Raw genomic sequence first — 26,860 nt, forward strand, 5'->3', positions numbered from 1 at the left:
ATGACTGTGGTCACCAACATTACCACCCTGACCACAGGCCAATGGCAAGAAGCAAGTCTGTGGGGCAGGCTTCCCTATTTTTTAAAAGATATGTTTTTATTGACTTTAGAAAGAGAGGAAGGGGGAGGGATAGAGAGATAGAAACATCCATGAGAGAGAAATATCGATCGGTTGCCTCCTGCACACCCCCTACTAAGGATCGAGCCCCCGACCCAGGCATGTGCCCTGACTGGGAATCAGACTTGGTTCATGGGTCAACACTCAACCACTGAGCCACACCAGCAGGGCTAGGCTTCCCCATTTTTAAGGTCCGTACAAATGACCCGGGTGTCTTGCTAAAATGCAGATTCTGATTCCTTAAGTCTGGAGTGGGACTCAAGACTGAGGGTCAGCATAGCTCAGTATAAATTCCTTGAGGTCACACAGTGAATTCCAGGCAGGGCCGTTTCTAGAACTCAGATATTTGCGTTCCCAGGTTTTTGGCGTCTCCCCCACCACTGAGTCTGCCACTTCCTGCTGTGGGCGCCCCCCATCATATCCTCCAAACTTTGACCCCCCTCCTAAGCATACAAGCAGGTTCCAGCCACCAAGGTGAGGGTGATGGGAAAAGGCGAGGACGCTGGCAGGCACTGAGGAAGCCAGCAGGCTGGCACAGATGCCCTCTCCGCTCACGTCCCGGGCGTCGTGTCACTGGCTTTGTGTCCAGGCAGCATGAAGGGAGTGTGAAGGGAGTGGTGGGACACTGTGGAGAAAAATGAAGAAGGAAGAGCTGGGAGTGGGGCCAGAGACTAGAAAACATGACCTGCTAGGAAAGCTGAAGAAAGCCAGAATTCAGGGCCGATGGATAGTCTCGCACAGCAACGGCCCCTCCCTGGGGTGGGCAGCCCCTGCCTGTCCTGCACCTGGAGAGAAGCAGTGAGACCCGGGCACCCTCCCTGGGGAGCCTCCTGTTACAGGCCTCTCGTGTGCGCTCCCAGACACCGAGTACCTCCCCATCCAGCCCAGGTCTGTGGCTGCTCATCTGGTCTGTCTCTCCCACCTGACAGTGAGCTCCCAAGGGCCAGGACTTGAACTTTCTTTTCCACATCCCTGTGCCCAGGTACCCGGTGTCTGCTATCAACTGGGACTCCAGAGATGTCACTTGTAAGAACAGGAGGTAGATTTGAGCAACAGTGAGAGGGGCTGAAATAAGACAGGCAGGGGATTTTTCAGTCAGGGTGTCAGGAATAGGAACAGGCACCTGAAGAAAGTAGGGCCCAACGTGTCTCTCAAAGGTGCCCATGCTCCCCAGGTAGGGGATGGACCCGAAGTGCTTCAGGTCCCTGCTCAGGTCCCCTGCTCAGCTGGGATTTTCAAAGGCCCAGGAGAGAGAATGGTATAAGTGGCCACTTCTGGGAAAGATTCTGAGAACTCTGGGGAGAGAAAGGGCAGGGAAGGAGGGAGGCTATAAACTCCCAAATACAGCACTGTGTTCAGTCCTGCTCACCAGCATCCAGTCCATGCTTAGTTCAAGCTAGAGTTCAGTTAATATGGGAGGGAGGGAGATAATTTCTCCACTAGAGAAATAAAATTCCATTCTAGGTAAAGACCTTAAATCAATGGTTATCCAACTGGCTGCTTCAGAATCCCTTGAGGGGGTCTTTAAAAAATACATATTCTAAGGCCTGTTCAGACCTACGAAATCGGTACCTCTGAGTGTGGGACCAGGGAATCTGTATTTTAATTTAACATGCTGCTCCGGCCAACTTGGCACTGTCTTGCCCACCTTCTGGGGATGTCCTGCCTGATGCCTACCCCGCCCTGGAAATCAGCATTGATGGAGCACCACATGGGGCTCTGAGCACAGAGAAGTCACAGGTCCCATGAACCTGACTCTGTTCCAAGAACTGAGGTCCTCAGAGCCCCACCTGTAAAATAAGAGACATGCTGAACTTCCTCCTCAGAACACAGCCCCGAGTTGAGTAAGTCCCCGGTTCTAACTAAAGGTCGAGGCTATAGTGATCCTGTACCCCCGAGGGACATCCTGCACCTCTGAGTGGAGATATGTGCATTTTTGTTTTTCTGGGGCAAGGATGCATGGCTTTTAGCAGATGCTCAGAGGGAGGAGTTTATCAAAACCAGTTCAGAGCTACTTATGCAGAGGACACAGGCCTCGCACACACGGGAGGCATCCTCCCTTCAATGCACATTCACTGCTAAGCTTCTTCTGGGCCCTCAGTTGGAATTCTGATCTCCCATTTAACAGAGCAGGAGACTGAGGCCTCAGTGAGCAGGCATATTCCTAGTGAGGCTGTGAATAGGACCCAGGTCACCTGCACGTGCTCTTCTGACTCCTCCAAAGGCAGGAAAGTGTGACCCTCAGAAGCAGGGGCTCTGGGCTCACAAAGCCCTGTGGTCCGATCATGACTCACCTCCAACTACTGTGTGATATTGAACTTGGCACTGCACTTCTCTGTCTCCTCCTAAAAAATGGGGTCAATAATAGTACCTACCTCCTGGCTATGTTGGGGCGATTAAGGGAGACAACTCCGACAAAACTCTGGGCACAGTGCCAGGCACATAAAGCCTCAAATGGGGCGAGGAAGGGCCTGAGCCAAGGAGCCCCTCTTTCTACCTATGCAGCCTCAGATCTGCACCCATAGTGAGAAGGCTCCTCCCTGCCTGCCAAGGCACTGAGATCAGGGAGACAAGGGGCAGAGGAAAATCTGCTGCAAAAATGAGAGCGGGGACAGCGAGCCTGCTGCCCTAACTTCCCCCTCTTTTATCTTCTGCTCGGAAGGGCATTTTTCTGCATTCCTGTCCTACGTGAAGGAGTGGCCAGGGCGCAGCTGCCTTGGCAAACAGAAGAGCCGGCCCACTCCTCCCCCGGCCGCCCAGCCCAGCTGAGCAGGTGGCCGGCAAGCGGGTGGGCAGGATCTTGGAAACAGGACTGAGTGGGAGAGGGGAGGCCGGGTGGGGAGGGCGGGGGGGGGGTGACCAGGGCCCCCAGAGGCAGGGATGAGGCCTGCGTGGGAGGGCTCTGTGTGGGTGCAGGGTGTCCCGGGTGGGTCCTGGGAGTGCCTGTGAAAGCGTCCCTGGGTGCGAAAGGGTCAAGGAAACGTGTCTGCCCACAGGTGTGTCGGCAGCCGGTCAGTTCCCTGGTGCACGTGACGCGTGTGGTTCTGGGTGCCGAACCACAGATGCGTCACCCTGCATGTGAAGTGTGTGTCCACGTTATCAAGAGGGTCACAGAATTTGAGCAGGAGAGGTGAGTGTGAGGCAGACAGACACTGGGGGGACGGAATCCCAGGTCTCAGTTGTGCTGGGAGGTCTTGGGCAGGGGGTGGGCATCAATGTGGCCTCAGTTTCTTCATCCGCAGCATGGGATTGGGGTGGGGAGGAAGCTAAACAGCAGAGGCCCTTCCGTCTTTAACGTTCTACACCGGCACCACCCAGCAGAACTTCCTGTGACCTTGGAAGTAGTCTGTGTTGTCCGGTGTGGTAGTCGCTAGCTTCATGTGACTATAGCACTTGAACGTGGCTAGTAGGACTGAAGGACTGAAGTTTTAATTCTATCTCATTGAAAATCACTGTTTGTGGCTAACAACCCCATATTGGGTAGTGAGGTTCTATGCGGGTAACAGGCTCTCCAGAACCAGACCACCCAGAGTTCAAATCATGGTTCAGCCACTTACTAGCAAGTTCTTACTAGAAATTAGATAAGAGCGGTGCCCACCCTGTGCAGCCTTTCCAAGGATTCAATGAGATCATAAGGTATGCAATGGGGTAGCACAGTCCCTGGAGTATAGTAAATGCTCAGGAAACAACGCCTTTTATAGGCATCATTACCTACGAGGTGATGAGAACAGCTGGCATCAATAGAAACAAAATGGGCCTTGTTTGCCAAGCTCAGGGAAGAAGCACGCTAGGAGAGGAGGTGGGCCGTGGTGAGGAGGGGAAAGGGGCTGCTCCCCCAGGCACAGCGGCCTGCCCCTGGGTGTGCACGCCACGAACGTGATCGGGGAGGAGGCCATGCCTGGCTCTCCAGCCGACAGATGGAGAGGGCGCACAGTGAGAGTGGGTCCAGCATGGCTGAGAATGTGGGAACGTGCTAATGGGCTGTGAAAAGCAAGAATCACACTGGGAAATTGCTTTGTGGTTGCCTGGCAGGCATGGTGCCCTGGGAATTGCTGGCTGCCAGCCTGCAGGGGCTCATCACCTTCTCTGGCCTGAAACACCCCAAAATGCTGACATGGCAGGTAGGTGCAGCACCAGGAGCATTCAATGGGGAGTGGAAAGACCTGGGTCCTTACCCAGCTTGGTTACCAGCTCACTTATCCTTCTGGGCCTCAGTTTCCCTATTTGATAGATGTAGATGAGGAGTCCCAGCCCCATTTCCTTCTGGGCCATTTGTGAGAGCCTCTGCACCGTAGGGATGGGAAGAGATTCCTGCTACCCAAGACTGGTCACTGCCAACATCTAAAGGAACCCTCGACATTCCCCAGAGTGCTCAGAGCCCGTGGATCTCAGCAGACAGGAACACTGTTTATGGGGGCCTGTGGAGATGGCACAGTCACCAACCCCTCCCTCCACTCTGTACTCCTTGGGGGTCCGGTGGTCAGGGGTCCTGACAGTCTTTAGGGTCTTCACTTCATTGGCTGCTTCCTCCAACACACCCAGACCTCCCTCATTCTGGAAAAATAAACCGCCCTGCCCCAAAAATAAAAAAAATAAAAATAAGAACCTTTCTCTCAACTCGGCAGCCTGGGCCACTTCCTTCCTCTCTTCCTTGCTGCCAAACTTCCAGAACAAGTGTCCGACATCCGCCGCCTCCTCTTCCCACCTCCCACTCTCTGTGAACCCACCACAATCTGGCTCCCACCCCCGGGCTCCCTGGGAGAAGAGCTGTGCCAGGCCCACCCCCGGATGCCCCCCCAGCCTCAGCCCCACTGCGGCTGATGCACCTTGGTGGCATTTGGCCCTACTGGACACCCAGCTTTGAGGCCCCTCCTTCTTTTTGTTTCTGGGTCATGGCATCTCCCTGGCACCCCCCCTTGCCAACGTTTCCACTTCCTCATCTTCATCTTCCTCCCAACGTCTCTGCTCCCTGCTCTCTCCACTGTTCTCTTACCATTTCCCTTCCGTTCCATCTACCCAGGCCATTAGCTGGGATCTCCAGGGAGGCTCTGGGCATTCATGAACACACCTAAAATTTGAATAAAATTATTCTGGGTCTGTGCCTTATACTGGGCAGGGGATGCATATTTTTCATCAGCTTTACAAAGGATTCTGTGACAGCCCCCCTCCCAAATGGTGGCAACCATTGACCATGATCCAACATGGAAAGCAGCTTCTGGCTAGCCTCCTCTCTCCGGAATTCCAGTCCCAGGTTTCTAGCTCCTCACCATCTTGTCTGGATACCAGACTGGCACCTCATAATCAAAGTCCAGTCTTCTCCCCAAAGGCCTCCCAACTGTCAGTTAAGACACCTAAACATTATACCTCCCTGAGATGAGATGAGCTGGGTGGTTTCAGAAGTATCTGAAATGCAGACAGACCTGTTATCTGTGGGAGGATTCGTACCCAAAACCTCTTGGTGGTCAGTAACTCATAGCCCAAGTCACCTGATCTGACCACTCAGCACAGAGCAAGGCCTGGGGGCGTGGAAGCCAGAGCAGACAGGGTTAGAATGTCTGGGGGAAGGGGCAGAGCTGGGGCGGGCCACAGGAGCAGCTCCACCCAAGGGGCCAGAGCATGGGCCACGTGCAGCTGTATCAGAAGCTGATATGCCCGGTAATATATTGCCATAGGGGTCCACCATCTCCTCATTCCACAGGTGCAGAAACTGAGGCCAAGACCTTGAACCCAGAACCCCTGCTTTATCTTCCATTGCTCCTTCCAATACCCCACACTCTCAGATCAGAAGGGGCCCTAACTTGGGGTCCACCAGTAGGCTTTAGAGTAGGGGGATCTGTGGGAAGTAATATATAACATTCTGTGAATCGCAGTGAGGTGCAGTTTTCTGGGGACAGCAGGTGTGGCTCCTATGAGATTCTATGAGGGGTCCTAGATTCCAAAAACAGTTAACAAGCTGGTGTCAGATTAGTTCAGAAACAAAAGGACTATCCTTTTCTCACAACACCCACCTCTAAGTACTTTAAGCAAATTCCTTCACTTTTGTGGGCCTCAGTTTACCCATCTGTGAAATCAACTGTTGATCAGTCATTTTTAAGCCCTCTCTCTCCTTTTACTTATTTATTTTTAAGCAGTAGTGTCCTTTCTTATTAACAAACAAACAAAACACAGCTATGCAGGTCTCCAAACAGAGCAGAGGAGATAAGGGCTGGGGGCTCAGGACCCCCTTTGCTTGGTTTCCTCTCTCTTCTCCCCAGCTCACCACAGCAGCTCTGCCCAGAACTCCACAAATGACAGCATTTTACAGCCAGAAAATCCTAGGCCTTATTACCAAAACCGCGTCCCTCCTCCCAGCCCGGCTGCAGCCGCCCACTCCCAGTCTCCAGAAGATGCCGTAGGGACATTGTGTGTTGGAGCTGTCCCGCACCCCCAGGCCTGCCCCACGCCAACCCAGCAGAAGTCTTGTGGGGGACACAGAAGGCCTGGGGACTGGAAGATTCTATTTGCTGCAGGGAACATTGAACCAACAGAAGTTCCTTGTTTGGGCTGTGCATGGGTTTTCTTGAATGGGTTTCAAAAAGGAAAGTGAAAAAATATTCACAGAACTTGGAGACAGGACCAGAGCAGGCAAAGCAGGGGGGATGCTAAGGGGCTGCTCTCTCCCCAGCCTCAGATGGCCTCCTGGGTGGCTCCATCCACCTGCACACCCCAAAGACTCTTAGAGGTTCAGAGAAAGATCCTCCAAGGGCCAAACACCAGACTGGAAAGAGGCTAACATGCCCAATTCTGGTGTGTCATTGGCTTGTGTGACCTCAGGCAAGGCTCTGGCCCTCTCTGGGCCTTAGTTCCCCATCCATCAGACAGGGAGCACTCCTCACTCTGCTATTCTGAGTGGGACTGAGGATATTTTAACCCCTAAACCATCTCCCACTTCATTCATGCAGCAAAGCCTCTCACTGGGCAAGGGCAACGATGTGGACAGGAGGGAAACAGAGGTGCGGGGTGGGACGGCTGTAAATGTGCATATCTCTGCTACCCAAGTGCTCACTACCTCCTGAGGGTATGGCCATCTAGGGGGGAGAGGAACAGTTCTGACCATTAGAAGGTTCTTGCTTACGCTGAGCAACATCCACCTTCCTGTTACTCTGCATATTCGGCCCTGCTCTGCCCTCTGGGGCCACATAAAACAGTCTGCTCTCTGCCCTAGGGCCTCAGGACATCCCTGCAGAGGTTAAGGGAGAGGACACCCCCTACCTCAGGGGTCTCCTCTTCCTGCTAAAGTCCCCCAGCTCCTCAGCTCTCTCTCACTTGATTTGGCTTCCAGATCTTCGCCACCTTGCCTGGCCCCCCTATTCTCGACAACCAACAGGTTTTTAATATTCCTTCTAGACTCCAGGCATCCAAAAGTTGGGGGAAGGCTGAGCAGGCCTAAAAAGAGTGAGACCGTCCAATTCCCCAGGACTGACATGTTCCATCAATATATACACCTCAGAGCCTTTGCCTGTGCTGTTCCCACTCTGAGGAACACTCTTCCCTCTGATTAACTCTTATTTAGCCTCCAGGTTCCCAATGGCACCTCCTCAGGGGAGATTTCCCTGATACCTCCTTCACTAGCTTCAGTCTCTTTGTAGCTCATATCTCCATGTTTGTGCTCGTAGTTCTTGTCCGGTTGCATTTAAATAATTTCTGGAGTGATTTAATTAATGTCAGCTTCCCACTAGACCATGAACCCCCGCGGGGCAGAGACTATATAAGTCTTGCATGTTGCACCTGCTGGGAACAGAGTATGTGCTCAGGAAATATTTGTTGAATAGATGCAAGAGTCATAGATGTTCCTCCTTTTACGAATCCCCAAGACACTAAGGCCTTGAACCTTCTCCAGCACAGAAAGTCCCCACTGGCCTTATAGCCCCACCTGATGCCTTGGTGGGGAGCCATGCCCCACGAGCACCCAGGGAGCCTGGGCTGTGCCTCAGCAGGCTTCGACATGCTCTGGGAGCTGCATAGGCCGACCTGGGCTGGAAGGCTTCCTACTGTGCCAGAGAGAAGCTCCAAAGAGAATGTGACATGGGCGACATGCATGCAGGAGAGGGTGAACTGTGGCCAAGTGACCCACACAAAGACAGGGAAGGGGGGAGAGAAAAAGACACAGAGACCAGAGAGACACAGAGAAAGGGAGAGAGGGAAGGGAGATAGAGAGAGATAGAGAGAGATGGAGATAGAGAGAGGGACTGGGACAGAGACAGAGAGTCCAGAAGCCCAGCCAGTATCCTCTTGCTCTGTCTGCACTGGGAGGTAGACTTCTGCTTGATGCCTAGTTGCAGCCAGTGTATGTGTGCCCACGCACGTCCATATGCATGTGTGGGAGTGTGTGTGTGTATGTGCTTTAGCAAAAGGATGCTGGTGTTGCATCCCAGGGCTCTGCCCTCACCCCACCGAGAGACCCAGGGCCCAGACTGCAGGGGTGCTGGCAGCAGTGTCACTGAGTGCTGGTGCCAGGGGGGTGGGCGGGCGGCTCGGCAGAGTGTCAGTGTGTCTCAGGCTGTGTGGGGGTGGTTGCGTGGGGGTGGAGGGCTGCCGCATGCACCAGAATATGTGCGTGCCTGTCGTTCTGATGGCTTGCTGGGTGAGAGGGGAGGAAAGGCTGTCCCCTCCCCTGACCCTGCCACCTCCTCCTTGAGGATCTGCTCCCCCACTTTCCATCCTTGGCCTATGGCCTCCGCCCCTGGCTTTGCCACTGCCTCTCCCTGCAGCCTTGGGCAAACCAGTTCTCTCTTGGTATTAACCTCACCATCTGTGCTGAGTAGCGACAGTGTCCGGGGTCCTTCCAGTTTGGAGGTTCTGGAAGTCTGCAATTCCCATGTGTGCCTTCCACAGAGGGAGCCAAAAGAGGGCAGCAATTCTAATGGCGTGTTTTAGCATCTGCAAAGCTATTCCAGTCCCATTTTACAGATGGTAAAGTTGAGGAACACTGAGGACAAGGAATCCATCCAGGGTGGCCCAGTGAATGAGAAGAAGAATCATGATTGGAAAATAAGTGACAGCTCAGAGTCCCCTCACCCACCAGGCCACCATCCCTCTTCCTAGTGGTGTTCCCCAGACACAGCACCAGGAGGCAACCCTCTCATCAACCTTCTCCCATATGCAGGTGCTGGAGACATACATGCAAGTCTAAGTGCTGCCACCAGTCCCCCGAGCCAGTCATTTCTCCTGCTCAAGCCTCAGTCTGCTTATCTGTGAGATGGATAAGTAAGTCCTTTGTCTCCTGCACAGATGAGCTCATGCATGGAGAAGAGCCTCACTGCCCCAAAGTGCTGTAAGTGTAATAGGTTATTAGAAGCAAAGTAAAATTACAACACCCGTCTTTGGGTGGGGCATCCATGTCCACGTGTCCTCTCTCTCCAGTGTTATATCACCGATCCTCCTAACAGCTCTACCAGGGAAGGGTCAGATAGCTAAACACATTTTGGAGACATTAGAGCTTGTGTCCCCAGAGGGGAACCTAAGCCCCCAGGACCCTGGACACCCAAGTGCAGGGAGCTGCCTCTGGGCCCCAGTATCGCCCCCTGGTCAGCCCAGCCCAAGTCCGGTTCAGAATACAAAGTCCTGGGTGCAGCTTCTCCAGAGCCAGCTCTCTGCCCTCCCCCTGTCCTCCCAACCGTGCTGGCCCCTGGGACCCCTCCCCCAGCCTCAACCCCAACATTGCCCTTGAGTCCATTTCAGATCTCTGTTTCTAGAGAGAAAAGAGTGGGTTGTACCCGCTCTCCAGTCTCCCTCCCTCTCTCTCCTCTCAAGTAATACCTCCTCCAGAGGCTCTTTCTGTACTGCCTGGTGATTACACAGGCTGCAGGGCAGTTCTCGGCCTCCCCGACCTCTCCTGGCAGTGAGATTCAAAGCCCAGAGAATGTGAGAGGCTGGAGGAGGCACCCTCCTCCTCCACCTCCTGGAAACTAACCCCTTCCCCTGATCCTGGTCTTCAAAGAACGGAGAACACCTGCCTGGTCTGCCGGGAGCTATGGCCCGACTGCCCAGGCCCACCCTGACCCTGAGCTGGCGTCTGCAGCCTGCCTCCCAATAAGCTTCTGTGCTCCCAAGGTCTGGCTTTCATTTCTCTCATCCCCTGGGAGGAAGGAGGATTGGGGTCAAGGGAGGGGAGAGTGAGCTGGGCTCTGGGTCCCCAGAGACAGCCCCACCTCACCCCTCTAGGGGACCTGGAATCAATTCCCGGTTTATCTGACTCATATGCTGCAGTGGGACCTTCCTCCAGTAGCATCAAGAGGCCCTTAGAAGCCCCTGCGCAGGGCACTGACTCCAGACCACACGCCCCCAGCAGGCTGCCCACCAGGAGGGAGAGGGGTAGCTTCTGTTTCATCCACAGCCAGCTGGGCTCCTTGAAAGAAGGTCTGCAGTCACCAGCCAGGCCTCATTGGGCAGGACACCAGGATGCCCTCAAGAGGCACGTGTCCTCCTCTCCAGCTGGGCATCCCAGGGCCCTGAGAAGGAGACTGAAAGGCTCCCATGTCCCCTTGTAGGACCCACCCAGTTGCCTCTGCCAGTCACCCTGCCAGTGATCTGAAGTGGGCTCCTGGAACCGGGGCTCAGCTTCTGGGTGGCGACTGCAGTGACCCGGCTGGCAGGGACCTTGGGTCACCAATTGAAGGATGGGCCCTGCAGACACCTTCAGTGCTTCAGTCCCCAGAAGCAATTCTTTCTGGAAGGTCCACTGTGTACCAGGCTTGTCACTGTCTTCACGAGCACCATCTCATCTCGTCCTCACAGCCCATTTTTATCTCCAGATTATAGGTGGGGGGAAAGAAGTGCCATAGCCTGTCCAACGTCACTGAGATCCAGAGCCTATGCTCTGCGCTGGGCACTGCCCCTACTTATCCCACTGGGCACTTGGACTGAAGCATCATGCAGAGCAGAAGACCCTCCTCCCAGTGGTACCCCAGCCTTTTTAACCCGGGCATCAGAGGTGTGGGTCCTCAACCCCTTTTTTCCAATTAAAGCATCCTTAACCTGAGGCCCAGCCACAGCCGCAGCCACAGCCGCAGCCTTCCTGATGTCCTGCAAGCCCCTGACATTGCATGCAACATATTTTAGGTTGGCGCATTTTCCTGAGGAATGTAGACTTAGCCTTTCATCGGATTCCTGGAGGAATATGTGACCTAAAAAAGGTTAAGAGCACTGATGATTCTGGAAGGAAGAAGTCTGAAATTGACTAGACAAGGCTTGGCCATTCCTGCCACCCTCAGTTTTCCTGCCATGGACACAGCAGGTCTCCCTGTCCCCTGAAGTGCTGCCATCGCCCCGGTCCCTCCAAACACCCTGGCAGGCAGCGGAGCTGGGAAGGCTCCCTGCAAGTCACCCCCACAGCACCCAGTCTTCATGATCTCCATCTCCTCGTGGGGTAAAACATCACTTTTATTGTCATTTTGAACACCTGAGTCACATTTTAACTCAATTTCACTGCACTCTGTGACGCAGTCCTCCCAGAACCAAGCCTTGGTCGCACCCTGAAAGGCAGCTCCCAGCTAATCAGGGAATCCTCGCCATCCAGTGGGCACTGAAAACCAGCTGAGAAGGGGGTCCCTGCCCGGGTTTGGCAGTCAGCCTCAGTCTTCCAGAGTAGCCCTAAACATTTTGTTCCTGTTGCCTCCCCCCAGCACAAAAACACACTCAGAAAGTCAGGAAGTCTGCAGACAAGAGTGAGCACACATTTGCACAGGGGTGTGTGTCTGTACGAAGGAGCTGGCGTGTGCCTGTAGGTGTCAGGATTGCCCGATGTGCAAGTGTGTGTGTGCAGGCACCTTACTTGTACACAGCCACAGGCCCACATCCCACATATATGCAGATACCAGCATGAGCTCAGAACATCCACACTCCCACCCGAGCCTGTGGGCCCAGGCCTCACACGCACACACATAAATCTTCCTCTGTGCGTGCACCATGTCCTCACACAGATACACATGTCCAGACCTCGTAGGGACAACACTGTGCCTAAGTCCCAGATGTGCATCCTTACACAGACATATGTTTGCACATGCCCAGACCCCACACACATTTGCTTACTGATGTGCACACAGCTCTGATTTGCCATACATGTGACGCACCTTCACACCTTCACTCCCATGCAAACCAGCCAATAGCACCCCCTGTGCCACTTGCATGCACCGACACTTTCAGGGCACACTTGCTATTTCAGGCCTCACACAAGAAGCACACACCAGCGCCTCCTCCTGGTGCACACACATGAACACTTGCACACCCTCTCAGTGCACAGAGTGTACCCCAGAGTCAGTCCTTATACAACACACATCAAAATGTACACTTGTGTGTGCACTTCCAGACCTCACAGCAGCACATACCTGCTTACAGGGCCCCTCTCCCCTGCACTCCTGCTCCTACAGCAGGAACCACCCAGGGCATTGGAGCTGCTTTGCCCACAGGGCACACTCTACCTCCAAACTGTATGTACCCTTACCCTGGGTGCATCCCTGCATCTTCCACAAACCCTGCTGGGAGCAACCAGGAATGCTTCCCTGACACTCCACAGCCTACTGGGCCACCCCAAGGGGCTCTCCTCTCCCCCCTTCCTCCCACCCTTCTCTCCACACCAGTCATTAGAGGCAGAAAATGAGCTCAGGGGCTGGACAACTTTGCCAAGGGACCATCAAACCACTAGCCCCTGCAACAGCAATGCCCCCTCCCAACTTCCCTGATTGCCCTTCCCCTCCTCCCAACACCCAGTAAGCCTCGCCAGTCGCTCCGTTATTAACCTCTGCTGTACCCATGTCCTCACTCCTAAAGGAGCTGGGAGGAGGAAAGTGGGGAAAGGATGTTCTTCCAGGGAGAAGTTGGCCATTCCACACAGTCACTGAAGGTGTCTAAAGTCAGAAAGGACTACCTGGGAGGTGATGAACTCTCTGTCACCAGAGTTATTTAAATTGATGCCAGATGGCCACCTCACGAGAAACTCACAGGGAATTCCAGCCCTGGACTCAGCTGACAGGAAAATCCCTTTTAACCCTGAGTTTCTAAGAATCTGTGTGTACCCAAGTCGTGTGCATGTGTGTGTGCATGTGCGTGTGTGTGCACTTACTGGCATGTACCACCAACCCTTCACCTCTATACACACACTCACCCAGCTGGCCTTGGCACATCTGTGTACCCACAAATATGCCCACACCAGTTCTGGGCACTCTGCACATGCAAGTGCCCCCAAACACATACAGCCTTCCTTCCTGTGTGAGCACAGGAAACACCGAAGGTGCACACACACACCCCATGACACCCACCCCCTGCGCCCTCCAGGACGCTCTAAGGTGTAACTCACTTTCCCAGTTCCTCAAAGAGCTGGTACTCTTCCGTGAATCGGGTGCAGGTGATGGTGGCCATCCTGGTGCCGTGCGGGCAGGCGAGGCTTGGGGCTGGAGGACCGGGGCTGGGACACTGCTGTTCTGCTCCCGGAACCGGGGGCCACTCGCCTGCTTCCCCGTGCTGCCAAGTGAGAACCTAGAACCGGCTTGACTGACGAGCCCCCGGCTTCTGAGCAGGGCACTGTGGCTGCTCACAGCCTCGCGAGCCTTCGTCAGCATCCAGGTTCCCATGGCAACCACCTCGGAAACGCCCTGTTCCCGTTGCCCCGGTAACTGCCTCCCCAACACCTGCCTGCCTTCCACTGCGAAACCTGCTCCAGGACGCCCTGGCCCGACCACACACAATACTGCAGGCATGTGTGGGCCCGGGGCAGGCGGACAAAGCACCCCAGAGGACCGGGGGAGGGGCTGCAGCAGGGGGAGACAAACTTAGTCTACAACTGACCTGCTCCCTTCTCACCTCCCCCACTTCCAACCGTGGGACCCTCAGATGGGATTAAGAGGGGCAAAAAGGCAGTTGCCATGGTAATGGTGGGTGCCACATTCCAGGATGGTCCCCAGGAAAGACAGGATGCAGTTACCCTGGCAACTTCAGCTCCTCTGGAGAGACAGGTATTGCCCCGTTGCCCTGGCAACAGCCGGGTTCTAAGGTTTATAGGGAAATGATAGCTAATTCATTGGGATCTCTCTCTCTCTCTCACTGTAGTCTCTGGAACTGTATCTCTGCTCTCCTCTGTATTTTTTTTTTTGCTTCTGCCTCTGTCTTTCTTATTTTGCTGTTGCTCCCTGCTCTTTGCCACGGTGCCCATCACACTGGCATTCTAGCTTGGGGAGGAAGTGCAGAGGAGACAACAGGATTCTGGAGGGAACAGCCCTAGCTACCCGCCCATCCCCCTTTCACAGCTGTAACAGTTGTTTCCCTCCCGAGGCCTCTCCCATAACCTCTCCCCCAGCCCGTGCCCCAAGAGGAACCATGGAAATCTAGTCTCCTGGGGCTCATGTCCCAGTTTCTGCTTGTGCTTCAAGTCAAGGTGAAAGAGGTGGAGGAAGCAGTGGGGAGGGGAGTGTGGCCTGGCATGGAGGGAAGTTGGCCATGGACCTGCTCTGAAACCTTCCTTCCCAAGCTTTGTGGGCACTTTCCCTGCCAACTTCAATTCTGCAGTGTAGTAGCCCCATCTGTGACCTCAAAATCTCACCCCAAGGCCTGGGGGTTAAGGAGGAAGTAGACTGGAGTTTAAGGGTCTGCGTTCAATATCAGTTCTGACATTTATTGGCTGTGTGACCTGGGAAAGTCATTGCCCCTCTCTGAGCCTTCAGTTCCTTTTCTACAAAACAGAACAAAGCTACCACTGCTGAGGAAGGCTGTGGAGATGAAGTGGGCTAATGGCTGTGGAGGTCTCTTTTTAGTTTCTAGAAGAGAAAAAGGAAGGTCCAAAGCAGGACCATGACCATCTGCATCACTCCAGCTTGAACTTAGAATCTCAGGCCCTTCACACCCTCCCCCTCCACTCAAGCACATTTCACAGCCCACCAGGTGGAGGTCTCCTGCCAGAATTTGCCCACAATGAGCGCAGGTTGGGTAACGGGATCCAAACCCTCTGGGTTTCTAGCCCACCCCCTTGGAACCTCCAAATTGCCTTACTGGTCACCTCATTTGCTGAAATGGTGTCTGCTTGTCGGTAATCCCCAACCCCAGCAGTCCCCGATTTGCATCCCTAGGTCTAGGGGCCCCTGGAGACATCGGGTACCCCCTCCCCCAAATTCTACTCTTTTTCCTGGAAGTCAAGGATGGGAATGATGGAGCTGACTCTCTGATGCAGCGACTTCTTTCCAGGAGAGAAATGGGAGGGAGGCAGAGGGGAAGGAAGGGAGGCAAGCAAGGGAGGAAGGGTAATGGCTTAGCCACTAATTGCACCATTACCACCTTCAGAAAAAGGAAAAACCACTCAGTTTTGTTTCTGTGCACAATATGCTTCCCGCTTCTGCCGCCAACGTTGCAATTCAGAGGCAAAGAGAGAAGCCTGTGCTCTGGGCTCACAGCCGGTGGGCAGCAGGCAGAGCACGGAACACCGCTAGAGGCTAGAAATGTAAATGAGCAAGTGGGGGGAGGGCTGCACCGCCTCTCCCGGCCCCAGACCTTCCAGCTGGTTCCCGGGAGGGGATGGCTTCCACACGTGAAAATGCTGGAACAGCCCTTAGTGACCACTGAGGGCACCCTAGTTACTGTCCGGGAGAGAGGAGAGTATGCAGTGGTTAGAGCAATTCCACAACCTACAGGCTGTGTGATTTTGGGTGAGTATCCAAACTTCTCTGTGCCTCAGTTTCTTCCTCTGTAAAGTAGAGCTAAAAATATTCCCTACTAGGGCTGTTCTATGGATTAAATGAGATGAGCACAGTGGCTGACACTGTAAATGCTCAGTAGATAGGAATTATTATTATTGAGGGACTCTAAAGACCCTCCCCTTCGCATTACTCTCTCAGCGCCATGGAAATTCACACCACCATCTTCAAGCCCCAGAACTTTGGGGTGTCATTCTCTGAGTCCCCACTGGGGTTGAGCTCATGATTTGAACATAACCTTGCCCAGACCTGGTGTGCAGCAATTCCTGTAAAACAAACGACTGGGCTAGAGGGAGAGGGGTCGCAAGACCTGAGGGGGTATTAACGGGAATCTAATGTTCTGAACAAAGGAGGTGATGGTTTGGCTTGGCTCTGGCCTCACCACCCTGTTTCCTTCTCCTCACCTTTCCCCATGAAATGGAGCAAGTTCCATTGGAGGAGGAAGCTGAGCCCATTGGGGCAGGTCCCGGCATCACCATAGGAAGAGCCAGCAGTGACTCAGAGGACATGAGGGACAGAGGCTTAGATGACCAGCTTTCACCCTGACTCTGACAGGGACCATGGAGGTGGCATATGTGGCTTCAGGGGCAGGGCCAATCCAGCCCCCCTCCACCCTGTCACCACCCGCACTCCGTCTGTTCTTCCCCACTTCCACCTCTTTTCAGCTCTCCTTTCTCCTTTGCCACCTTCCCCCCATTCTCTTCCCTCCCTCCCTCCCTCCCTCAAGCCCTTTCTCAGTGCTCCCTAGCTCCCTCCCCAGCCCTCTTCAGCTCCTCTCCTCTTTCTGTCTTCCTTCCTTTCTCAGTGTCCATCACTCTTCTCTCTGTCCCAGTGCTGGCAGGACCCTGTGCACGGGGTCCTGGGGGATGGGCAGGACCCAGGCTGCAGGATCCCCAGGCTGGAGAGGAGGGAGGGAGGACACACACACACACACACACACACACACACACACACACACACGTGTGCGCCCCCCTTCGAACCTTTGAGAGCCTAGCACAGGGGTGTGGGCACTGCCTTGGACAGGCACCCCATCGGGAGTGTAACTGCCACCCTGCTGAGGCAGCACAGCTAATTCACTGCCTCCCTTGTGCCCCCGAGACTGGCAGCTGTGCCCAGTGGTGGCGGGCAGCAAGGAGCCCGCCCTGCCTCCATGGCGCTGAGAGAATGAGCTGATGATTGCATCAGGGGAGACTGTTCCTGCCAGACTCTCCACTCCCCAGGGCCATGGCAGGCATGCCAGCCAGCACGTGTGCCCCGGCCCACAACATGTGTGCGGTACTCAAGAGCAGGACTGCATGCCACAGGCTGATGGCCAGGGGTGGGAGCTGAGCACAGCCTGATATGCTAGGATGGGGAACGTGACCATGAATACAGGCTGTACTTCTTGCATATGGGGAGGGACAACTGGGGACCAGAGCCAAGTTCCTGAGCTGTGGTAGGGGTGGGGGGTGAGGGGAGATCGGAGCCCCAGTAGCATCGTGACAGTTGACTCAAAGCCCACCTTCCACAGCCCTCACACGGGCTCACGTGCACATGCCTGCGTGCCTTGGGGTCCTGCAGGGCCTGGGCAAGCACCACAGAAAACGTGCCAGCCAAAGGGTCCCCACGAGGCCTGTCCCACTAAGGGCAGTAAGCGTAAGGGGCAGAACCAGTGGAAAGTGGGCCAAGAGAGAAATGATCCTGCAGAGGGTCCAGACAGAGGGTGATTTGGTGAATTTGTTGCAGTAAGTAATGCCAGGCTTGAACTCAGAAGGGAGAGGAGTCAGGGGTCAGGGAGCAGCACTGTCCTCAGAGATGTCCCACATAGGAGGCATTCCTTGCAGGGGAGAGGGAAGCAGGGAGCCAAGGGACAGAGGACAACAGCTGCTGGGCCAATGTCTGCACAACACAACCAGCAGTTAGAGGACCAAAGTTCAAGTCCTCCCATTGGCTCTGCGTGCTCATGGAACATCTTTTCCTCATTGGGGCCTTTACTTCCTCCTGAGAAATATGGGGAGAAGATGTTCCTTCACAGACTCCAAGGACATGAAAAATAGCTATTTCCACTTTAGAGCCAGGCCCTGTGCTGAGCACTTGACATATTACACTATTTATACTTCACAATGCATGTCCATGAGACAGGTGCTGTCATTGCCTGTTTTGCAGAGATGTGACATGACTTACCCATCTAAGGTTTGTGTGTCTTCAGCACCCTGCCCTGTGTTCTTTGGCCTCCACTAGGCCTGGAAGGGCCCTGAGGGAGTCCAGGCCCCCTACAGATAGGTGACTGAGGCACAGAGAGAGGAAGCTGTCCTCCCATAGTCACACAAGTCTGGGGCAGTCAGGACCACAATCTGAAACCCCTGACTCCCAGAACAGTGCTCCTTCCCTTACCCTGCTCTGCCTTCCCCTTTTCTGACACTGCAGGGCTGTTTACCTAGGTCCGAAGGTAGCCAGGAGGCACCAAGAGAGAAGGAAATGTTGCCAAGGCCCAGGGTGGGGCTCAAAGCCCCTCCAGCCAGGTCTGGGGCTCTCTCCTGGCTTCTAGGAAACTGGTCATCACTGTTCAGGAGACTGGTCATGACTGCCCCATAGGTGTGCCCCTGCCTCAAACCCATCCGGCTGGCAGACCTGCTGCCATCTGGCGCAGCCAAGGGGGAAACAGGGCTTGTCTGGCATCCCTGGGCTCCACCCCTCCATATCAGTGTCCCAAGAGGCCAGAGCTGCCTCTGGTCTGCCTACCACCCATCCGTTCCCACCACAGGTGGTGCAAGCATCTGCCTGGTGACACCAGTCAGAGGCCTGACACAGAGTCCAGGCCCAGGTGCCCTGGCTGGGGGAATGCAGGGGCAAGAGGCAAGATGGTGGTGGGGGGAGGGAAGCAGCAGGAGCCGTGTTGATTGCTGGGCAGAGCAGAAGCCACAACAAGCAGGCTGAGCCTCTTGTTACAATGTCCTGAGTCCTGGCCACTCCTCATCTCAAGCTCTCCACCAATCTCAGGTCAGGGCCAGCTGCCAGAGCCTCCGTTAGGCAGGCTTGGGGCTGCTGGGCTATGGGCCGGACCGCAGGCTGAAGCTTGAGTGGGGCTTCTGGGCTGTTGCTGGGCTCTGAATTAGGCAGGACTCAGCCAGGTGAGCTCTAGCCTGGGCTGGAGGTTAGAACGAGCCTCCTTCTCAGGAAACCAGGAACGGAGCCAGCCCCCAGCTCCAGCTGGGCTCCCTGTTTGGGACCAGGTTGGCCAAGGGGGTGGGCCTTGGTGTGTAAGAAAGAGCAAAAAGGACTTTTTATAGTTCTGCACTTGTGAAGCAAAGCAGGGCTGGAGCTGGAGACTGGGCTACCTCCGGCAGGGCCAACTCAGCAGGCATGGGCAAGCCTATTACTCAACAGGTACAAGCCTAGAGCGGCAGGGGAGCCCTGCTCCGTGTCACTCTGGAAGGGCCTAGCCCACAGAACTGGGACAAGCCCCCAGCAGAGCTGGAGTATCCTGAGTAATGGGCAGACTGTGGACAACCCCTCCACGGGTACACTGGGCCTGGGATACTGTCCCAATGCGTGACTTCTTCCAAGTCTCCCTCCTGAGCAGGCAGAAGCACTGGGGCTGGCTGGAAGCACAGAGGCCTCAGCCAGTCCTGGTCCTTGCCTACCACAGCTCTGGCATCAACATCCTAGAGAAAAAGAAAGGTTTCAGTTGGGGGACCCAAGGTTGGGAGAAAGGGGTCCAGGACATGAATGGTCACCTCCACCCTGCAGTCCCACGACAGATCCTCACTCCAGGATTTGGCCACTTTTGCAGTGGGGATGCAGCTCTTAACTTACACCCAAACTCCCTCCACTGCACCACACCCACCCACCCCACCCCACCCCGCCCCACCCGTCCTGCTCATCTACAAGCTGACGAGTCCTAACAGGCCTCCTTTGCCAGAGACAAAAATAACTATTTTCAAAATTCACAGCAGGGCTTTCGCCTACACACGCTGTGCCGACTGGAACCTGAAGGGAGATATGCAGAACGCAGTGTGCGGATGGAGGCACACTATGCAGCAAGGAGGCTCTGAAACCCCCACTCCCTCCTCCGACCGCTCAGTCCATGTCCTCCCCCCACTGCCCCCAACACACACATGCACGCAGGGGAGCCCAGAATGGCCAAGTGGAAAGGTCTCTTAGGTCATCCACTATACAGAGGGGACACTGAGGCCCACAGAGGGTCTGGGATTTACCTGTGGTTACCCAGTGGATCTGTGCCAGAACAGGACCAGAACCCACACGTTCCACCTCCAGGCCAGGCTGCCCACCTCCTCTACCATTCACTTGGTCAGTGGTGAGCTCACACCTGCCCCCAGGACGCACATGCACACACCCACATGTGCTCATAAACAGCACTACAGCCCTTGCTTCTGTGTTACTGCATTTTAATCAAGTTCATGGGCTCCTCCACAATCACTAGCCTGGCCAGTCCTCTACAACCCTGTGAGGTAGGCAGAGCCAGGGCCAGCATCCCCATTTGCAGGTGGGGAAATCGAGGCCCAGAGGGGAAGGACTGGGCCCAAGGCCAAAACAGAACCCAGATGTCCTGATTGTTGGTTCAGGGGCTCTTTTCATAGCTCTTTCCACAACCCTTGGACCTGCAGCAGCTAACAACCAGGCCAGTTCCTCTGGGTGCTGGGGACAGGAAGGAGATCTCTCTACCACAGGCCCCCCACCCACAACAGTCCAACCCCAGGCCAGGTCACCTCCCTGGATCCCTGCACCTCCACCCACAGCACTTGGGGGATCTCTTCAGAAAGTGGCCAGATTGCCATGCCTTGGCTGGGGGGTCCAGGCCTGGACTTGCTTCCATGTGGCCCCTCACCCAAGCAGTACCACAGAGGTCAGGGTTCAAGCATGAGACCTTCAATGAGCTAGAAGGTGGTGAGGTCCCAGGAACTCCACCATGGAACCAGGCACCAGGTCCACACCACAGAGCCACAATGTCATTAGAGCTCATTTCACAGATGAGGAAAGTGAGGCCCAGAGAGCTTATACAGGTCTCCTGAGGTCACAGAGTAAGTCAACAGAGAAGCAAGACTGGGATCCAGGCATCCCAGTCTAGTTTATTCTACCCCCAGCCCTGAGTGGCTGTACGCCCTCCATTTCCCTGTAGATGGTGAGATGACCTCAGGCTCCTTCGTGGGGAAGAGCAGGACCAGGCTTGAGTTGGGGAATACATTTAAGAGGGGCAGAGATCCTCACCTCCCCCCACCCCCATCAGATCCGGTGCGACATCAGTCTTGTGTTGAGTTTACGGAAAAAGGATCGCAGCTTGCAAATCTTGCATTTTTTCTTGCGGCGTCCCCGGGAGAAGCTTCGAGACCTGGCCTCCTCCTCCTCCTCCTCCTCTTCCTCATCGCTGGCCCAGGGCCCCCAGGCACCCCCATTGAAGTCAGGATGGGCCCGGGGGTTCTCAGCCGGGTAGCGCACGGGGATGGCCGTGCGGTTATAGTCCACCAGGCGGGCCAGCAGGGCGCGGACCACATCTGGCCGCTGGCCAGCCAGGTCCTCCCGCTCGTACGGGTCGGCACTGATGTTGAAGAGCCACACAGCCTGGCGGGCGCTGGCCATGCGCTCCAGGTTCCACCAGCTGCCGGGGAAGGCCGCCAGCGTCTGTGGTGGGATCCAGTCCCCATAGCCGGGGTCCCCCGTCAGCAGCTTCCACTCGCCCACGCGGATGGCAGCCTGCACGGCCGTGTTCCAGATGCCGAAGCCCCCCTCGAGGGAGCCGTGCCGGGCGTGGTTGTAGAGCGGGTCAATGTTGTGCAGAATCTCTGTGCGTGGCGAGGCCCGGCCCTCGCTGATGGCTGGCCACACATCATAGCCGTCCAGCCCATCGGCCGTGGAGGCAGTGCCCCCCGCCAGACCCACCAGGGTCGGGTACCAGTCTGTGATGTGCACCAGCGCCCGGCTGGTCCGTCGCTTTCGCTTGAGCAGAGGGCTATGGACGAAGCCCAGGCCCCGCACACCGCCTTCCCAGTAAGTGCCCTTGCGTCCTCGCAGTGGCCAGTTGCTGCCCCCGGAGAAGGTCTGGCCACCGTTGTCACTGGAGAAGACGATGACGCTGTTGTTGTAGAAACCATAGCGCTTCAGGGCCCAAGTGATATTGCGCACGGCTTCGTCCATGCAGGTCACCATGGCCGCGTACTTCCGCCGGGCCACATTGCCCATGGTGCGGTAGCGGTACAGGTACTCACGAGGGGACTGCAGGGGGGTGTGTACGGCCTGGAAGGCCACATAGAGGAAGAGGGGCTGCCGCGGGCTGTGGCTGGCTAGGATGTGGCTGACACGCTGGGCATAGAGCATGGTGGAGTACTGGCCGCTGAGCCCCCAGGCCACACTCTCACCTTCGTGCAGGTCAAAGCCGCAGACCCCAGGGCCGTCGCAGTTGTCGTAGGTGTAGTAGTCCACGTTGCCTGTGAGCGAGCCCAGGAAGGTGTCAAAGCCCCGGCGGGTGGGCAGGCACTCCTTCCGGTAGAAGCCCAGGTGCCACTTCCCCACCATGTGGGTAGAGTAACCTGCCTCCTGCAGCTTCTGAGGTAGTGTCACCTGGTCCAGGGGCAGGCAGTTAGGCTGCCGAGGGCGGATGATGGAGTGCTGAAGTCCTGTGTGGATCTGGTACCTGGTGAGAAAAGCGGAGGGCAGAGAAGGCACGAGTAAGCTACAAATCACCGCCCTGGCCACCCAACCCCTGACACCCTGCAGTGGGCTCTGGCCCCAGCGTTACCAGCGTGCATCGTAATAGTCACCAGCAGGTATTATCAAATGTGCTTAGCACTTCAAATGCATTCTCTCTCTGAATCGTCAGAATCAACTGAAGCTGATATTATTATCATTTTACAGATGAGGAGACTGAAGCTCAGAATGGTTAAGTCACATACCCAGGATAACACAGCGAGGAAGTTGGAGAGTTAGGAGTCGAACCCAGGTTCATCATGACAACAAAATAATAATAACTAGCACCAAGCACTCACTATGTAGTCAGCACTGCACTAAGCCCCTATACGAATTATCTCGCTAAATCCTCACTACAACCTAGGGGGTGCACATTATCATTCCCATTTCCCAAATAAGGAAACTGAGGCTCAGTAAAATCACTTGCCCAGTGATTCATACAATTAGTAACTAGAGACTTGGGATTTGTTTCCCCAGCAGTTTTAGAGACTTCAGAGTTCCCAAGTTCTAAGCCACTAACTTGATATGGGGCCTAGAGAAGTCTTGCCCTCTCAGGCAAACTCCTACTCACTCTTCAAAGCCCGACCCAAATGTTACCCACCCACACACTCTCTTGTAAAGTCTCTCACAAGTCTTTCAAAAAATGAGTCCGTTTTGCTTCTGAGTTCCCCCAGCGGTTAGTCCCATGATCATTGTCACACTTGCCTATGAGTTCTAGTCAGCGTGCATACTCTCGGGCTCAATGATATGTAATGGGATTTTCCTTTACTCAACTTTGTATTCCTAGCACTCAGGTGGTATTTAAAGAACATTTAAAGCCCTAGTTGAGTAGTTCAGTTCGTTAGAGCATGGTCCTAACACAGCAAGGTTACGGGTTCAATCCCTGGTCAGGGCACACACAAGAATCAACCAATGAATGCATAAATAAGTAAAACAACAAATCGATGTTTCTCTCTATATATTTCACTCTCTCCCTTCCTCTCTCTCTCTAAAATCAATCAATAATTTTTTTTTAAATAAAGAACACTCAATTACTTATGGAATGAATAAATGATACTCAGAGGATTTTAGAGCCAGAAGGGACCCAAATCATCTTCTAGCTTATTCATCTTGTCTTAAAAAGGAACTAAGATCCAGAGAAGAAGAGCCTTGCCCAAGGTCATTCTGTGGTCAGAGGCAGAGCCAGGACTTGAACATAAATGCAAACTGTCCAAGCACAGACCTTTCTCCAGTAAAGTAGGCTGCCACTTCCCTTGCCCATGGGGGCCTGTTTGCTCATATGTAGGAGTGAGGTGGTTGAAATGGGAGATCTTTAAAAATTCTGTTCCCAAATTCTATGAGACTAGTTCTTCTGTGCCTGTCTGTAAGTTCATGTGGTCTCTGGATCTGGGTCACTTACACAGGCTAACACCCTTAAGCAAATGGCTAGCAGAATCCTGCATTCCTCATTCCTCCATTCATTCATTCAAATCCCATTCCCCCTGATGTGGTAAAGGCCCTGGTGTGATCTGATAATGGGGTGTTGCATTTACTCAAGTCTTAAAAGTTCAGAGGAAATAAGAAGCCTGGAACTTCACAAGTATATTAGAAGCCCACACCCTTTTTCTAGACATGCCCTCCCTCCCTGACCCTCCCCTTCCCTCCCCTCCCAGGGTTGCATATTAAGCCAAAGCCTGAATACCTGATACCTTTAACCTGGGCACTGGGGTGGGTTTTCCTGTTGGTTTCCGTATCTTATAGCTGTTATTATTGTTAGCTATCATTAGCTACTACTGCCATTTTTAATACTATATGCCACTTAGATTATTTCACTTACTCCTCATAAAAAACCTACAGGGAAGACTATTATTACCTTCATTCTACAGATGATGAAACTGAAGCTCCCAAAAGTGTGGCCACGGGCCCAAGTTCAGACAGCTGGCAAGCTGTGGGGCCGAGCTTTGAACCCAGGTCTACATAACTCATGCTCAGAATTTCTTGGTGATGCAGCCTCTGCAGACCTCAGTCAAGCTCATGAATAATTAGGCTTGATACAAGAAGTACTCTAGGGCCCTGAATCAGGGCCAAGCCTCTCTTTCTAGGAGCTGGGCACCATGGAGCACTGTTGCATAAAGTGGGTGGGCCGGCCCAGGGTCCCTGAAGCCCATGTGCAAGTGAGTAACATGAGAAACTGCCTCTCTCCAGCTTCACCAAACACGACTGGGGTTATTAACAAACACTAATGAGAGTCGTCAGCATCAGTCAGATGGAGCCAGCTGCAGGGGGCGGAGGGCAGACGCTGCCCAGCCACGCTCAGCTAACTTCACAGATCATGGGGCTGGAACGCTGCCCTACTGGCTGCTTGTTCCCCTGCTTAAACCAAGTCACCTCTTGGGACAGAAACGCTGATTTGTGCACAAGTCCCGGGGATGCCGATTCCTCCTCTCTCTTCTGGAGGTTAGTCACCATTTGGTCTTTACCCCCACTGCCACCTGCAACACATACAGTGGCGCCCCTCTTGTTCTTTCTCCCGTTCTCTCTTTCTCTTCCTGGATCTAAATGCTGAGTGCCAGACTGAAGGAAGAAAAGGCAGATATTTGACTGCCTGCTCCAGGACCCCTGCCAAATACCTGGCCTCTCAGCCGCCTCTCATACAGACCCTGAAGTTGGGTACGAGCATGAATGAGTTGGGTCTTGCCTCAGTTTCTCCTAACTAGGAATCAGGGAGATTACGGCTCTGGTTCCTGAGATCACACTAGTGGCTTTTGGGTGGAACCTGGGAGAAAGCAGGCCTTGGACCCAATCCAGGGAAGATTAGCTCCAGCCTTGCCAAAGGATTTTCTCTTAAGTGGCCACAGTTTGCTTTCCACACCCGCACCTCCTGTTTCCCTGCTCTTTTAATCCTGTAGCCCTGCCACCTTGCCTGTGGACGACTCCTTACTCGAAAGCAGCATGTCTCCTTGGGACTCGCAGCCAGTGTGGGAAGCTTTCACATATGAAAAAACAGATGTCTGGAGAAATGAAGTAACTAGCCTAAGGCTTCTTAGGTCCCGGCATTCTGTGTGCCTTTCACCTCCACCTATCAATTCTTTGGTTTCTTCCCAATGTAGCCATCAAACACTTTGGAGAGCTTAATCCCTCCAGGGACACAGAGGCTGCCACTCATTGACAGCCAAGCAGGTTACACAAAATTCATTCCATCTTTACCGTTTTTCTCAAGATAAAAACTGTTCATCCCATTTTATGGACAAGAAAACTTAGGCTTAGAGATATTAAGTACTTTGTTCAGGGCCTCAGGGCATGTAAATAGAAGCACCATTCAAACCTAAGTGTCAGAGGCTGCCGTGTTCCTTTAACAAAGGGATGACCAGATGTCTCCTTCACATGGTGTGGAGTGTGAGTGTCCTGTAACACCAGAGGAGAAGACTTCAAAGATGATCCAACCCTTTCAGTGTACATGCAGGAAACTGAGGCCCAGAGAGGGCAAAGGATTTACTAATGATCACACAGCCAACTGGAGGCAGGATTGGCCCGGAGTCCTGGTTTCCCAGGTCCCAGAGAGGCGACTGTAAAGGCAGGGGAAATCTAAGGCTGGGTTTATTTGGGGCTTAGACAGCCAGCCCCAGGGGCCTGGGCCATGCCTACCTGCCAGTAAGAAGTTGGCTCCGCGAAGGCGTGCAGATGGGCTGGATATAATAATTCTCCAACTTGACACCCTCGGCGGCCAGCCGGTCCAGCGTAGGGGTCTCGATATCTGAGCCATGGTAGCCCACGTCGTGGTAGCCCTGGTCGTCGGTAAGGATGAAGATAATGTGGGGAGGTTGGGGTGGAGCGACGGAGGGCTGCTCGCTGGCCTCGCCGGGGCCGTCGGCCACCAGACTCGGCTTGGCCCAGTCCCAGGACAAGTAGCCGAAGCTGAGCAGGCTGACCAGCGAGAAGCCGGTGAGGGCGTGCATCGCCATGCCGGCCCGCGCGTCCCGGCGCGCAGGGCTCCCCAGGCCTCACCGCAGCGCGCGCCCAGGGCGCACGGCCCGCACGCCCGCCGGCCGGCCCGCCCGGACCGAGGGAGAGCGCTCAGCGCCCCTGGGGGCGGCGCAGCGAACGGGCCGGGGCTGGCGGCGGGGCGGCGAGGCCGCAGCTGGGCGCTCTTGGAGGTCAGGCCCGCGCCCAGCTGCCTCCAGCTGCCCTCTCGCCCGCGCCGTGCGGCTCGAGCTCCCTGTCCCCCAGCTCAGCCGGGCCAGCCTGAGACGCGGCGTGGAGACTTCCAAAAAGTGCTCTCCACCATCCTCGTACTCTCTTCTTCCTTCTAGCCCTCGATTTCTCCCGCCTCCTAATTTCTCTCGCCTCTGCTTTCCCTTTCTCCTCCC

The 26,860-nt window shown here is 54.7% G+C and overlaps 3 protein-coding genes across 4 annotated transcripts in view; all 3 read right to left on the bottom strand.

Moving 5' to 3' along the window:
* Positions 1–13,710, bottom strand: part of CAMK2A (calcium/calmodulin dependent protein kinase II alpha) — a 60,658-nt gene extending 46,948 nt beyond the window's left edge. Inside the window, exon 1 of one of the 2 annotated variants that reach the window (XM_081136171.1) lies at positions 13,451–13,710. In XM_081136171.1, the coding sequence (XP_080992297.1) occupies positions 13,451–13,512 (62 nt within the window). In that variant the 5' untranslated portion in view covers positions 13,513–13,710. The remainder of the gene's footprint in view (positions 1–13,450) is intronic. The other variant, XM_081136172.1, reaches the window with a different exon arrangement.
* Positions 1–26,860, bottom strand: part of CD74 (CD74 molecule) — a 196,615-nt gene that overhangs the window by 77,431 nt on the left and 92,324 nt on the right. The gene's annotated exons all lie outside the window — the stretch shown is intronic.
* On the bottom strand, positions 20,215–26,847 carry ARSI (arylsulfatase family member I). The gene is made up of 2 exons (XM_081135507.1): positions 26,139–26,847; positions 20,215–22,461 (listed from the first exon to the last, which is right to left on the bottom strand). Exons 1-2 carry the CDS (start codon positions 26,453–26,455, stop codon positions 21,057–21,059), a joined length of 1,722 nt encoding a protein of 573 aa, XP_080991633.1. The 5' UTR covers positions 26,456–26,847; the 3' UTR covers positions 20,215–21,056.

Source organism: Miniopterus schreibersii, assembly GCF_964146895.1.
Source record: "Miniopterus schreibersii genome assembly, chromosome: 4".
NCBI lineage: Eukaryota > Metazoa > Chordata > Mammalia > Chiroptera > Miniopteridae > Miniopterus > Miniopterus schreibersii.

What these genes read in the sequence shown, in the direction of transcription:
- ARSI (XM_081135507.1), bottom strand. Translation starts at nt 26,455, where the DNA reads ATGGCGATGCACGCCCTCACCGGCTTCTCGCTGGTCAGCCTGCTCAGC. An exon ending in AGCCAACTTCTTACTGGCAG is followed by an intron (nt 22,462 to 26,138) that starts GTAGGCATGGCC and finishes TTTTCTCACCAG; the next exon opens with GTACCAGATCCACACAGGAC.